This window comes from Notothenia coriiceps, unplaced genomic scaffold (assembly GCF_000735185.1).
Source record: "Notothenia coriiceps isolate Sejong01 unplaced genomic scaffold, NC01 NC01_scaffold00017399, whole genome shotgun sequence".
Lineage (NCBI taxonomy): Eukaryota > Metazoa > Chordata > Actinopteri > Perciformes > Nototheniidae > Notothenia > Notothenia coriiceps.
Window position 1 is genome coordinate 115,426 of NW_011350100.1, and position 13,452 is coordinate 128,877.

At 40.6% G+C, this 13,452-nt stretch overlaps 1 protein-coding gene across 1 annotated transcript in view; it reads left to right on the forward strand.

The window, feature by feature from the left end:
- The first annotated feature begins 2,527 nt into the window (after positions 1 to 2,527).
- haspin (histone H3 associated protein kinase) overlaps positions 2,528 to 13,452 on the forward strand; it is a 13,377-nt gene continuing 2,452 nt past the window's right edge. The window contains exons 1-10 of the mRNA XM_010776853.1: positions 2,528 to 2,598; positions 4,955 to 6,803; positions 7,161 to 7,305; positions 8,197 to 8,336; positions 8,445 to 8,627; positions 10,035 to 10,120; positions 10,213 to 10,275; positions 10,365 to 10,456; positions 10,794 to 10,873; positions 11,450 to 11,538. Of these exons, the coding sequence (XP_010775155.1) occupies positions 2,528 to 2,598; positions 4,955 to 6,803; positions 7,161 to 7,305; positions 8,197 to 8,336; positions 8,445 to 8,627; positions 10,035 to 10,120; positions 10,213 to 10,275; positions 10,365 to 10,456; positions 10,794 to 10,873; positions 11,450 to 11,538 (2,798 nt within the window). The remainder of the gene's footprint in view (positions 2,599 to 4,954; positions 6,804 to 7,160; positions 7,306 to 8,196; positions 8,337 to 8,444; positions 8,628 to 10,034; positions 10,121 to 10,212; positions 10,276 to 10,364; positions 10,457 to 10,793; positions 10,874 to 11,449; positions 11,539 to 13,452) is intronic.

Genomic DNA, 13,452 nt, shown 5'->3' on the forward strand with positions numbered 1-13,452 from the left:
TAAGCAATTAGCAATGACATCATGTTCCTGCACACACAAACACACACAGACACACACACACTGCAGACTGAGGCCAGGTCTGGATGTAGAGCAAGCCAGCAGGGCGAGGAGACTGAAAGGATAGAGAGGGAGGGAGGGAGGGGGGGGGCAGTGACGGAGAAAGAGTGAGGATGACTGTGCACCATTTCAACTCTGGTGGTTCAGTCAGTGACACTTTCATTATTGTGGTTAACGCCAATACTTTCAGAAAACCAAAGAGAGTGTGAAGCTTTTAAAAAACGCAACCACGGCCTAAAATAGTGAGTCTCAGCTGTTTACTATAACAATGTGTACACTAAATGGTAATACATTTTCCTAAAAAGGTTTCATTTGATATGCTTTTTGACAAGCACGCATTTTGTACACATGACCTAATTGTACACTTAGAAAGCATGTTTGTAAATGTGACGCAAAACAAGAGACAGGTAGGGAGAGAAACCTCAGTGGTCCACACCCTGAACAGCATACAGGTCCTCTGCTAATTCATGTTGTCATCAACAACGTCAGTGTTGCTTCAGAGACACACGTAGTATACTACATTAAGAGTTTCACCAGTTCTTCTTACTACCCAACATGTCCAGTCCTTGTGAAAGTTAATCAGCAATCACCTGGAGAGAACGATTTTTTTAAAGAAAAGTCAACAATAGCTCATAGTCCCTTTAAGTCCTCAATCATAATAAATCTATACTCTGTCTCTGCCCTCCCTACTTTCTAAGACAGGAAAGTTATTGAAATCATTCTCTAGATTCCCGTAATTACACGACATAAACAAGCCATTAAGTGGCTCCATGTTTTTATAAAACAAACAGGCATATTATCTCCAGGGCCTGGCAGAAAATAGCCGAGCAAGGCTGGAAACGATTAGCTGCGTACAGCCAGCACCATGCACCAACACAAGCCTCATCCCTGGGGGGCATGCACGGCCTATAGTCAGACTTTTCCACGTAATATTCGCACGTCAAGAGAATACACTCCTTTATGCTTGTTTCTGTCACAATGAACCTCTTTATTACTTAAATTGTTGCTTAACACAAAGACCTGCAGGGGACAAGACACAGAGAACAGCCAGGAGTCAGGAGAGCCAAAGGAAGGTATCAAGTGACCCGTCAGGCCTCCAGCACTGAAACCATTTTAACGATGAGAGTCCATTGATTTTGTTTATTGATAAATGTTTGTTGATGGAGCATTTGCTCCTTCTCAAAATATAGAAAGGACTTCATAGTTCTAATGGAATAAATACCATAAGTATAACCTATGTTTTATTTGAGCTTTGCATTCACTACGAGTCAAACAATTTAGTTCACATGTTTTACTTTAATATGTTAATTAAAAATTAACTTACAATTAAACCTTGTCTCTTTACCTGCCTCAGACATATTGTTAGGTACCATGTTTTGAGGGCATTCTGTATTTAAATGGTGCAAGATAAATATCTTCCAATACATGTCCAATATACTTTGAAGAGTACAAAATACATACATTTATTCCATGAGACATTGATGAGCAATACAAAAAAGAATAGAGCCTCTGGTTAAAAGCCTTGCTATAAATAGCAATCCAACTTGAAAGGCCATTTCTGAAGAAATGTCAGGGTAAATGCTGGATGAAGAAATTACGCTAAAATGCAATGCTGGCTAAAATGTATAAGAGGAGCAAGCCCCAGCATCATTTGATGTGTGAATAGGCTTAATGTAGTATGACATTTATATTTAACTAATAACATTAATGAATACTTCCTGCATTGACACCCATAGAGTTAAAAGGTATAAATGTGTTGCAGGATAGAAAGTGAATTTACCTTTAGTTGTGTTAACTTCTAAATGAATTGCCTTTTAGTAGTCAGTTTACCAACCACTTAGCTTGCCTGCAGAAAGGCCCTCTCCATAAACAGAGTGTTGGAGTCGTGAGCTTCAACTAAAGACTATATAAGGGTTTCATACATGTAAAACGGCTCTGTTGTATCGATTTTCAAATGATTTCCCCATTAAATCCCCCTCAACATAGCAGCAGAGTCGTCGTTAGCTAACCGTAAGTAGCGGTGATCAGCGGACGGTTGCTCCGCGACAACGGCTCTTCTCAGAAACAACCGTTGCATTCCCTGACAATACGTGGAATATTAATTAACAACATATCCAACAATAAACTCAAAAGAAACACACGCTGGCTCGCATAAATGCCTCATCTGCCGCCGCAGCCTCCCGGTCTCGTCTCCCCCACCATACCCGACTTATTTGCAACACTGCGGGCCCTCAGATGCCAAAGCAATGTGTCGTCTACAAGAATATGGAAAGTTAACTCACGTTTCAACTCAAATGTATCGCCGAGGAAGACGGTAACGGCCACAACTCTCCGTATTCAAGTGAACATTCTCGGCATACCACATCACTCACCTCCTCTACGGTGAGTTCATGTCCTCCTCGCTGCGCTCCTGTCTGTTTTCTCCTCCCCTCCGTTTTCCTCGGCTTGTTCCTTTTCTCCTCCCTCCCAGATGCCGCTGTTTTCCGACAGGGGGAACCGGGGGACGCTGCTCCGGAAGCAAACGCTCCTCTGTGATAACCGGTGATAACCCCCTTAACTGCCTGATTCTGCCTAATGTAATGTTATTTCTTTATACAGTGGTGCAACTGAATTTTACTTCGTAGCCTATAACATAGAAAGGGTAATTATAGGCTTTTGTAGGACATTTGCCATGTTTATATTTTCTCTATGCTTTGGAGGTTTTTTCCCAATAAAAACACATTTTAAACATGATCTAATATGTGGATGATGGTGATTAAAATGTAGTCATACAACTTTATTATTTCCAATGCACGCCATAAGTAACAGGACCAGTACTCAGATGAGTTATATATATTATAAACACATATTAGCCGGAAAAGCCTAGCAGATAGGTTAGAAATCAATAAACAATAGTCTACTTCAACCTAAACCAGGTTATATCAAATCAATAGGCTAATGCTGTTTTCTGGCAATCAAGATACAATGGACACAGTATATGTTTGTTTTTGTTTTTTAAATATATAGACAAATAAACGTTATAATTAATTTGTAAGGATTGTTACGACCCAATTTCCTCCCTCTAGTAATAATTATGAGCAAGCTGACTTTTGTCTGCTGTATTGTTGATAGGTTTATGAATAACAAATCAACCTTCATATGAGCAAAGCCACCACATATGGCAATGTTTGAAAGCATTCCGTTTTACAGCTATTTTAATGTCTTGACAAAGGATAACTAAAATAGCGTTTAGTCTGCACATAAGGGATATTGCACTTAGCACATGTATTGTTTGTTTGTTTTTTCTCAAACGGATGTGCTTTGTTAGATCAGCATTGATAAAAACTAGAAAAGAAAGAAAGAAACAAACCATGGGCAAGGCCTAAGTGAATCATTTCAATAATGCATTGTGTGCACTTGCATTGGTGCACTGCATACGCATTATTCTTGTAAATAAATAGAGTGATAGAACAGTGATTGTTCTGCCTCTCCTTACTGAAAACAGATTTGCATAATTAAACACTTTTATAGCATGAAGCATTGTATTACTGTCCATTCTAGAGTTTCATATAAAATGGGCAATTGAATTATATTTGAGCAGCTTTCAAGTCACTGAAAGTTGATCTTTTATAGCAAAAATGATTGGGAAGCAAGTGGTGCCTTGAAGGTAGAAAAAGGGATTAAACAAATCATAAGCCACATTGCTTCGAAAGAAATGGCAACATTGTATAGCCTTAAATAATTTGTAATGAATGGCCTAAGTGCAAAACCACAAAGTAATTATTTTTTAAACGTTTTGGGACTGCAGGCCCAGAGGTCTCACATAATGTGCAAGGTGGAACATTAACCCTTGTGCCCTCCTCGAATTTTCAACCTTTCGCTTCGTGGCAAAAATGTACACGCCCCAAAAAACTGCTATTAAATCCTCATACATCAATATTTTTTTCTACTTTTTTTTTCATGAATCACTTTCAGGATTTTAACCCTTTAAATGCCTGATTCATTATTTGAATTATTTCATTATTAGCAACAAAAAAACACAAAAAATAAAATTGCTTCAATATAATAATTAGTAGGCGGAGGGAACTTTGGTGGTTAGTCTTGGATATGTCAAAGATTAGCAACAAAATTGATTTGACTGCATTATTATTGTTTACGCAGTGTCAGATACTACCTCTGGACACCTTCGTGGCAGAAATGTACACGCCCCAAAAAACTCCTAAATCATCCTCCATCAATATTTTTTTCTAACTCTTTTCTTTCATGAATCACTTCTTCTAACGTATTCAAAACTACCAAACATTAAATAATTGTCAGGATTTTATTCCTTTAAATGCCTGTTTCATTATTTTAATTATTTAATTTCTCTCAAAAATGCCTCATTGACTTCCATTCAAACCGCATTTGTTGATCTCACTGCCATTGCAGTATAAAACCATGCATTTTTTAATGTCAGCATTTCATTTCGAAGAAAAATTGTGATATTTGATATTGAACAAATGTGGTTTGAATGGAAGTCAATGAGGCATTTTTGAGAGAAATTAAATAATTTAAATAATTAAAAAACAGGCATTTAAAGGGTTAAAATCCTGACAATGATTGAATGTTTGGTAGTTTTGAGTACGTTAGAAGTTGATTCATGAAAAAANAGATTTTGCCATCGCTCCCGAAGTTGCTGCCGGAGCCTGAGAAACTCCACCGGAGGTCATACGATGGCTTAAGATGCCCTCACGAATGGCGCGATGTTGTTACGATCAGAGCCGAATTTGAACATTTCCTTAATCGTTTGTCCATCGGGTGTCAATTTCGGGACAGTGTGACAGGGGCTTTAACAAAAATATTCAGCCCACTGTCTCCATGTGAAGCAAATCTGGGTATAAATGTTCCAGTAAAAGTTTTTCTTTCTTCTTTTTCTTAGTGGTAATCTTCCTTCTGTGAGCCGCTTTGTAACCCGCCGCAGACATGCCGCTGCCACCACAGCCAAAAGACCTGAAGCAACTTTCACTAATATACTCAACTCTTCAGAGGAGTTTAATGCTGGAGCTCCTGGTAGGATTTTCCGGTCTGCTAGGAGGAGGGTCCCTCCGTCATTTGCGGAGAACTCTCTGAATGTTGCAGCGCCTGCCAGATTTTCCCCCAACCCATTCCAGGAGATATCCCTGAATGAGTTGGCGGAACACAGCCTCGCAGCCTGCCCCAGGAAACCCATCTTCTGCTCCACACCCTCAGCAGGATCCTTCATCAAACGGCCACACCTTGAACCCCTGTCAGTCACCGATCAATCTTCCAGCCTTTCATTCCTTTCAGTTAGTGGTGTAGGTGTCACATTCCAAGAAGACTTGGCTTCACCAGGGCGGCCCTTCTCCCCACCATGTTCTTCACCATCCCTTGGGCTTCATTTGGAGGAGAAGCCAAAGTCAAGTCTATGTGAACAAAAAGCAGACCTGGATCACCATGAAGAACTTTCTGATGATTTGCTTGTGGAGAGCAAAGGAAGTAGCTGTGGTGAGGGAGCCAAAAAGCCCAGTGAAGACATAAAGACAAAGGATTTTGGGGAATTGCCAAGACTAATTCAGCTTTATACCGATGACCACAATCAATTTGTATCAGCAGAAGAAGGGTTAGAGTTTATGATCAAGGCTCTGAAGAAGAAATGTTTGACAGAGCGCTGCAGCGTGTACTTGGAAAGATTTGGCGACCTCACTATTTCTCTGCTATGCGGTAAAACAACCTTCTCATCCTGTTTGGCAGATACAAGCATAGCCCACAGTCTCCGGACAAGTGAACATCCATCATCCGTGGATGGCTGTCAACTTGTGGACCCCTCACAGTCTTTAGTACCAACATTTAATCTCTTAGTATCTGCATCTTCAGGAACTGACAGTCAAAGCTCTATCAGTTCTTCATCAGCTGAGCTCTCATCCACACAGACATCCATGGAGAAGCTTGCGTCAGTTCTAGAAGTTGAGTCGACTCACGACAAAAACAGCAGTGTTGAGTTTCTCATGGAAACACAATTCCCAGCCAACAACATAAAAGATGAATGTGTTAATAAGAAATGCACAGTTTCAGTCAGAAGGTCAGATACAAACAAGTCTGGAAATGACAAAACATGTGACCCAGAAGGTCCCATATGTTCAGGAGAAATCCCTGAGGGAGGGGTGGCGTCTGTTAGACATTCAATAAACAACAGCGCCCCAGTAGATCAGACACACTCTAGTGACAGAGAAGCAGAAGAAAAAGCATTGCAGATCGTAACAGTCGTTAAGGAGCGATGTCTTAGCAGCAAAGTCCATGTCAAGGTAAAGAGATTGGCTAGATTACAACTAAAAGAGCATCCGCAGCTCAAAGACACAATGCATAAATCCCCCACAGTTGTGGCAGACTTGAACAGTGATGACCAGCCACAGAATGCGGGGTCTGAAAGTGACACTAAACATTGTAATGAAGACATTTCTGCCAGGAAAGCCAATGTAAAAAAGCGGGGAACAATGTGCTCAACTAGCTCTGAGGACAAGATCGTAAAAAAGAATGTCCCCAAAGGAAAAATGATGTCTCTGGCTCCTAAAGAAAAGAAAAGGAAGAGCATTGACCAACCTGGGACGACAAGGAAGGCATCTGTCAGCGGTCTGAGTGTGAGTCGCTGGAAGAACAAAGGCAGCTCCAGCAAACAGAAGGTCAGAGGCAGCACTGCACAGGCGTCTGGAAACACAACGGTGGACTGCAGCATCAACGAGCTGATGTCCACACAACACAAAAAACCACGGGTGAGAATAACACACAGCACTGTACTGCAGAAACATTAGGTTGACTATGCTTTTTACTAAGGAGTAAGAGTCCTTTCATTTAGAGGCACACAAAGACTTTCAGAAGCACAGTGAGAAATGTTCAATTTATAGCCTGTACCTATACTTGTTGCACTGTTGTTCAACTTTCTAATACCTGACATCGTGTACATCATCACAGAAAAAAACTTGGATTTTTGTTTATAATGTGTAATTTTTTGTTTTGACTACAACCCATCCAACAATTAATAAATATGTATTATTAGGAAGGTTTTCAAAAATGTAGACAGGTGGAACTGTGGCGTCATTGACAAACTGTGATATCCATCCTGTGTGTAGGAGCCGGCTGGAGACAACATGAATTTCTTCACCCCGGTGAGAGGGGCAAAGCTTAACCTCTCGTATCTGTTGGCTGACCTCACACCCAACACACACACCTGGAGCCGACTCAAAGCTGCCCTCTCTGTTCATCGCAAGGGGATGGGTATGACACACGCACCTTAAAGTTATTTTTGTCCCTCGATTGCTCTGTTCTATTTCATTTCCTTTAATCGTTTATTTGAACAGGGACAGTGCACATTAATGAACACTTTAAACACAATGTGTCAAGTGTAAATATGCCAGATTTTAGCTTTGAGCTCATTTCCATCCGTAGTCCCTCACATACAACATTTAAGAACATGACAATTATATACATAGCAAAAATAAATACATGATATGCAGAAAGAGCAAGAGCAGCATACACAAGCATTAACCACATGGCAATACAATGTAGCAGCTAGGACATGTAAAGTGCAAGAGAAGATACAAGAGCTACCTAAAGTGCAAGGAGATACCCCTGTGTTAAAGTGCATTTCTATTGACATAAACATGTAATTTAAAGCGGCCAGACACTAATGAGAGGAGGCAGAATTAATGAAAGGGTAAGATCATACATGTTGGGCTGTTGATTAATCTTGATTAATGGCATTTTCAAGCTTTTTCTGGATTACTTAAAAGTTTCCATTACGATTTTTCGAAGGTCAGAGTCAGCTGAGCAAAGATGCACAGATGTTTTCAACAAGCCAGACTAGGTCAATATGTTCACTAAATATATGAATCACTTACTGCAATAAGATACAGTAGGCCATGCTTTACAACAATACAACTTGATTAGGTATTTTGACTCATGCCTAGTTTGCATCTGATCAATATATAGTGTGCAAACTTCAACATGTTCCAACTTAAAAAAGAAAAAGAAAAGCAATGATCCTCGTGAAAGTATGCGTAGTCTGCTTTCTCTGTGTGAATCTATAAATACAGTTTGTTAAATTTCCCATTTTCCAGTGTCTTTTTTAATTTCCCTTGCCTTTTCTTCCTCATTCCCTCTAATCAGTAAAACTTACTCTGGGCGCTTTACGCCTTTCGGAATCGTTTGTGAGCGCTGCAGATTTAAGCCACGACCTCTTTGCTACTCCCTTTCGAACACCGTTTCCCAAACACCTCCGGTCACAGCTGCAGAGCTGCGATTCTCCGGTACAGTACACATCTCCAGCCTTGAAAGAGTTATGATTTTCTATTTTGCACTGCTTACTTTGTACATGCTTGTTGTTTGACATGTCCTCCTTCCTGTTCATTTCCCAGCTTGTGTGTGAGGATCTGTCAGATGCAGAGAAGGTCTATGCTGAGTGTGGCCAGAGCCGCACTCTGCCCTGGGAGGAGTGTATACTCCCTCAACGTATGAAACAGTGTGTGAAGATAGGAGAGGGGACCTTCGGGGAGGTCTTCTCCACCACCAACGCCTCAGGGGTCAAAGTTGCACTCAAAGTACGTGTGTTTTTGTGTTATACGATGTGGTGTTTACATTACATGTTACATGTTAGACGCTTTTATCCAAAGCGACTTACATACATTCAGTACTGTGGGCAATCCCCACAGGAGCAATTTGGGGTGAAGTGTCTTGCCGAGGGACACAACGACATGCTGACTGCAGTGGGGGTTTGAACCTGTGACCATCTGATCCCCAGATCAAGGCTCTATCCACTGCGCCACACGCCTGTTTAAGATCTAACAATGTGATAAAACACATGACATCTTCAGTAGGAAGTATGTTTAAAGAAGGGGACTTCCCCATTGGTCAGAAATACTAATGACATCATATTTTAAAATCAAGGTTCACTAACCAGCTTTTTCTATACCGTATTTCATAGCTTTCATCAGTGAATAAAAACTTGCTCACTTGTTTTAACACAAACTAAATAGGGACTTTTGGTCACCAGATAACAAGCACTTGAAGTTATTTGTTTAAGAAGGCTGTGGGAAAAGGTTAAAAGCTCCAAAGGGGAATATGCCATTGAGTGTACCTTGAGTTTAAAATATTTGATAGCATATTTGGTTACTTAGGTGATGATCAAATCTGCATACTGTTGGGGAAATATTTTCCTAGGCCCATAACTTTGACCCAGTTTATCAGTTTGTAATGACCTCACTGAGCTCAGGCACCTGTAGCCGTGGGTACTGTGCTCTCAGTGTTTTGTCTCCCTGTTCCTGCCTGTTGGCGTCAGCTGATAGAGATGTTATAGCGCTTTACATTGGTATGCAGCATGTTGATTATTCTCTCAGAACNTGGTTACTTAGGTGATGATCAAATCTGCATACTGTTGGGGAAATATTTTCCTAGGCCCATAACTTTGACCCAGTTTATCAGTTTGTAATGACCTCACTGAGTTCAGGCACCTGTAGCATTGGGTGCTGTGCTCTCAATATTTTGTCGCCCTATTCCTGCCTGTTAGCGTCAGCTGATAGAGGTGCTATCTTGTTATGCACAATGTTGATTATTCTCTCAGAACTATGGTAGATAAATACAGTACATGGGTCTGGGGTAGAGATCTTCAGAATTGGTTTGGCATCCTCTGTGTCAACTCGTGGCACAGCACATGTCTTGTGAATTCTCCAGCCGAAGCTCCAAATAAACCGTCAGTGTTAGCCATCAAAGTCCCTGCTCTCCTCGTGTCTCCCTGAGTTTCGTCTCCATTGCTTCAGAAGTTTCCATCACACGTACTATTCTTACTTATGTTTATATTTATTAAAAAAAACTAGAGCAAAACATTCTCGATGCAATTTGCTTTAATTAAGAAACCCCATAGTGAAAAATATAATACATATTCAATGAAATATGCAGTATGTGTGTTTGTGGGGGTATTCTGAAGTAAACGGTGGCTCTTGTCTTGACAGGTCATTCCAATAGAGGGCAGTGAGAAGGTAAATAGAGAGGACCAGAAGACATACGGAGAGATTCTCCATGAGATTATTATCTCAAAGTAAGTGGTACATGACACTGCCCATCACACTACTCCATTTGCCGTGATTCAGCTAAACAGCATTGTGTTATTTATTTTTATTTTTATTTAAGGGATCTGAGCAGCCTAAAAGACAAGCAGCAGAACAAAACTCACGGATTTATCGGACTCAACGAGTAAGCAACTCTCTCTGGTCTTAGTCTTTTTGACCGTTAGCGTCTCAGTAGTTTTCAGTGGTGATGTGACCCAATTTGTTCCCTTTCAGTCTCCACTGCGTTCAAGGCTGCTACCCTCCAGATTTCATGAATGCTTGGGACACCTTCGACAACAATAAAGGCTCTGAGAACGACAGACCAGGTCAGTGAGAACAAAGAACGTTACCATTTTTCAACATGTCTGTAAGGTTGGGAGATAGAAGTTGAATGCTTTTTTTTTTGTACAAGATGATCTGCCTTTTAAACGAATACTTGACCCCAAAAAGACAATTTCTTTATCATTTACTCACCCTGTGTTACATTGACTTCTTTAAGAAAACGTTTTTTTCCCCGTGCTTCTTCAGTAAACAAAGAATAAAAAAACTGAGATATATTTTAGTGTTAATTATTCCTTTAAGGGGACAGCAAGCTATGTGCTTTCGGCCAGGCTACCTGTTTGTCTCCCTCATTGTGTCTCTGTTGTTTTTCTCCATGCTCAGATTTCTTTGAAAAGGATCAGTTATTCATCATCCTTGAGTTTGAGTTTGGAGGCACGGACCTGGAGAACAGCAATGGAATGGTAATCACACCCCATCATAATGAAGACTGCTTATTACCTCCCATCTGTGCAGGGCCGTGTTCTGCAGTGATGTTCAGCATTTATCAATGATGTCAGTGACGGCTCAAAGCATCTCATTCACTGAAGCTAGCAAACTTAGACAGTTGTTTTACAAATACAAGTGCCATTTTGTTTCGTCTTCCCTGGAATGATTTTTGAAGTATTGCAGTCGAGTCTGTCTGCTCGTTAATTACAGAACTTCACCTAACTTTAACTTCAGCATAACCCACTACACTCTTCTGTCATCACTCGAGATAGAGCTCATAATACTTGCATAGATGCTGTAAAGATGTGCTTAAACATTAATGAAAAGACTGCACGGCACTCCCTTGAATTGAGTTTTTACACCATGATGTCAGTCTACTATGTGCTGGAGATAATGCTGAAAGATTCAAAAGAAGCTGAGCATGTAAACCACATGTGTGGCAGTTGATTAATTTGGGTGGAAAATATTTAACTATTTTCCTATAAATTGTTTAGTTGTGGTTTTGAAGTAAACAGGCTTTCCCTAATTCGGGCCTTTCTTATGTCGTAAAGCTGTCGTCTTTGTACGCGGCAAAGAGCATCCTTCATCAGGTGACAGCTGCCTTGGCTGTGGCTGAGCAGGAGCTACACTTTGAACACAGGTACAGTACGCACACGCACGCACGCACGCACGCACGCACGCACGCACGCACACAACAAATCACAAATCATAGCATCTGTGATAGTCTGCATCAATCAAGCCGAGCAGGACAAGACACTGTGGATATAAATGTTCTTGGTTAGGGACAAAGTCAGTGAGATAATATTTAGTCGTGAGTAGTATGTGTTGGTATTGGCGGGTTTCCTATAGCTATGGTGATGAAGTTAGGTAGTTCTGTCTTGTCGTAACGGATTAAGCTGTTTGATACAGTTTTGGTATATGGATATGTCTGTTAGTACTTGTTGGGTAGATTTATCCGTGACTGTCGAGTATGTACTGTCTAGTAGGAGAGTAAATGTTTTATTTAGCATATCGTAATACTCAAACTGTATGTTTGTGTGATGTGTTTGGGTCCTGGTTTTGAGAAGTTATTGCTATTTTGCAGGGGACACTAGTGTGTTGAAGACGCTTGTGATTTAAATAGAAATTGGGGTGTCTTCCGGCTCAAGATTATTAAACTGTTTTTGTCAGTTTTAGTTTAGTTTTAGGTTGGTGACTTTCGTTAGAACTCTAATATTGCCCGTATTAGTTACGCAGTGTGTACATAGCAGCATTACCTGTTTGTAGATTTTATCATTTGGGTTCTTACTTATGTGTACTGTGTGGAGATCTGGTTGTGTCTCTGTTATGTGTGTGTACCTATGTCATGTAGAGAGACTGCTCGTAAAGCTGTTCCTGTTTGAAGTTGTGTGTGAGGTCGCTGTGCGTGGATAAGAGTTTAGGTAGTGTGTATTGTTTGACAGTTATGGGCTGACGTGTTGAGCTGGTGGTGTCCTGGGTAGACTCTCTGTAGTAGTGATAGAATCGTTTATGGTGTGTTGTGTTCTTCTTGGTTGGCAGTCCTGTTGTGATCGTTCGCTTGTGTTTTGTATACGGGTTTTGTAGTAATATATATGAGCTGTTAGTTGCATTATAGTATTATGTGTAATAATATCCGTTCTTCCTCCGCTTGTTAGTTTACTGAAAGTCTTGATGAGCATCAGACTCTCTCTCTCGTTTCACTTGGAATGGATCGCCCTTTTGTGAGTGGAAAGCTATAAGGTGTATTCATCTGCGAGTGTACGCCATTGTGGCAGTCGTCCTTCGAGTGGGAGTGTCTATGTTTAATATGAGGAACCAACAAACCTGGTTGAATCGTGTCAAGGAGGATACACCTCCTATAGGATCTGTAACTCCTCTGTTGTTCGCCGGCTCATTTGCGGATCGAGTTATTGTTCTTTTGTGGTTGTGTTGTTTTTAGTTTTTCTAGTGTGTCGATTCGCTGTATGGTGTAATGGTGTCTGTTTGACTTAGGTGGACTCTGTGGGGGTGGATTTTGTGACTTCGGGTGGGGGCTCTCCAGTTGATTCGTTGGACGCGGCCTCCGGATTTCGTGGGTGTGGGGTTACTACGTAGTCGTGGGCCTGGTGTTGAGATTGGTCGTAGACGACTGCGACTTTGCGAATTGTGTAGATGTTTGGATGATACGGTTGTTCATTTTGTTGTGTGGTCAAGAGTGCATTATTATCATAACACACGAGATGACTACCTAAACGGGGATAAAAGTAGGCATTGCAATCTTGTCGTCGTAGTAATTCTTGTGACATTTGTAGGTTACACTCAGTTGAACATAGTTAAATTACAGAGTATTTCAGAGTCTAGTGTCGCGTCACCAGGGGTGAAGAGTTGGTTGGGGTGTACTTCATGTAGTTAGTATTTTTAGTGTAATAGTTGTAATTTTTGTATAATGGTCAATTGTAGATTCGAGTGTTTTTTTGTTATATCAATAAAGAATTTTATGTATAGATACGATATAGATAGTTCTCAGTATAACTGTGTGTAACGTTTGTATATAAAAAATAGAAGTGACACTATA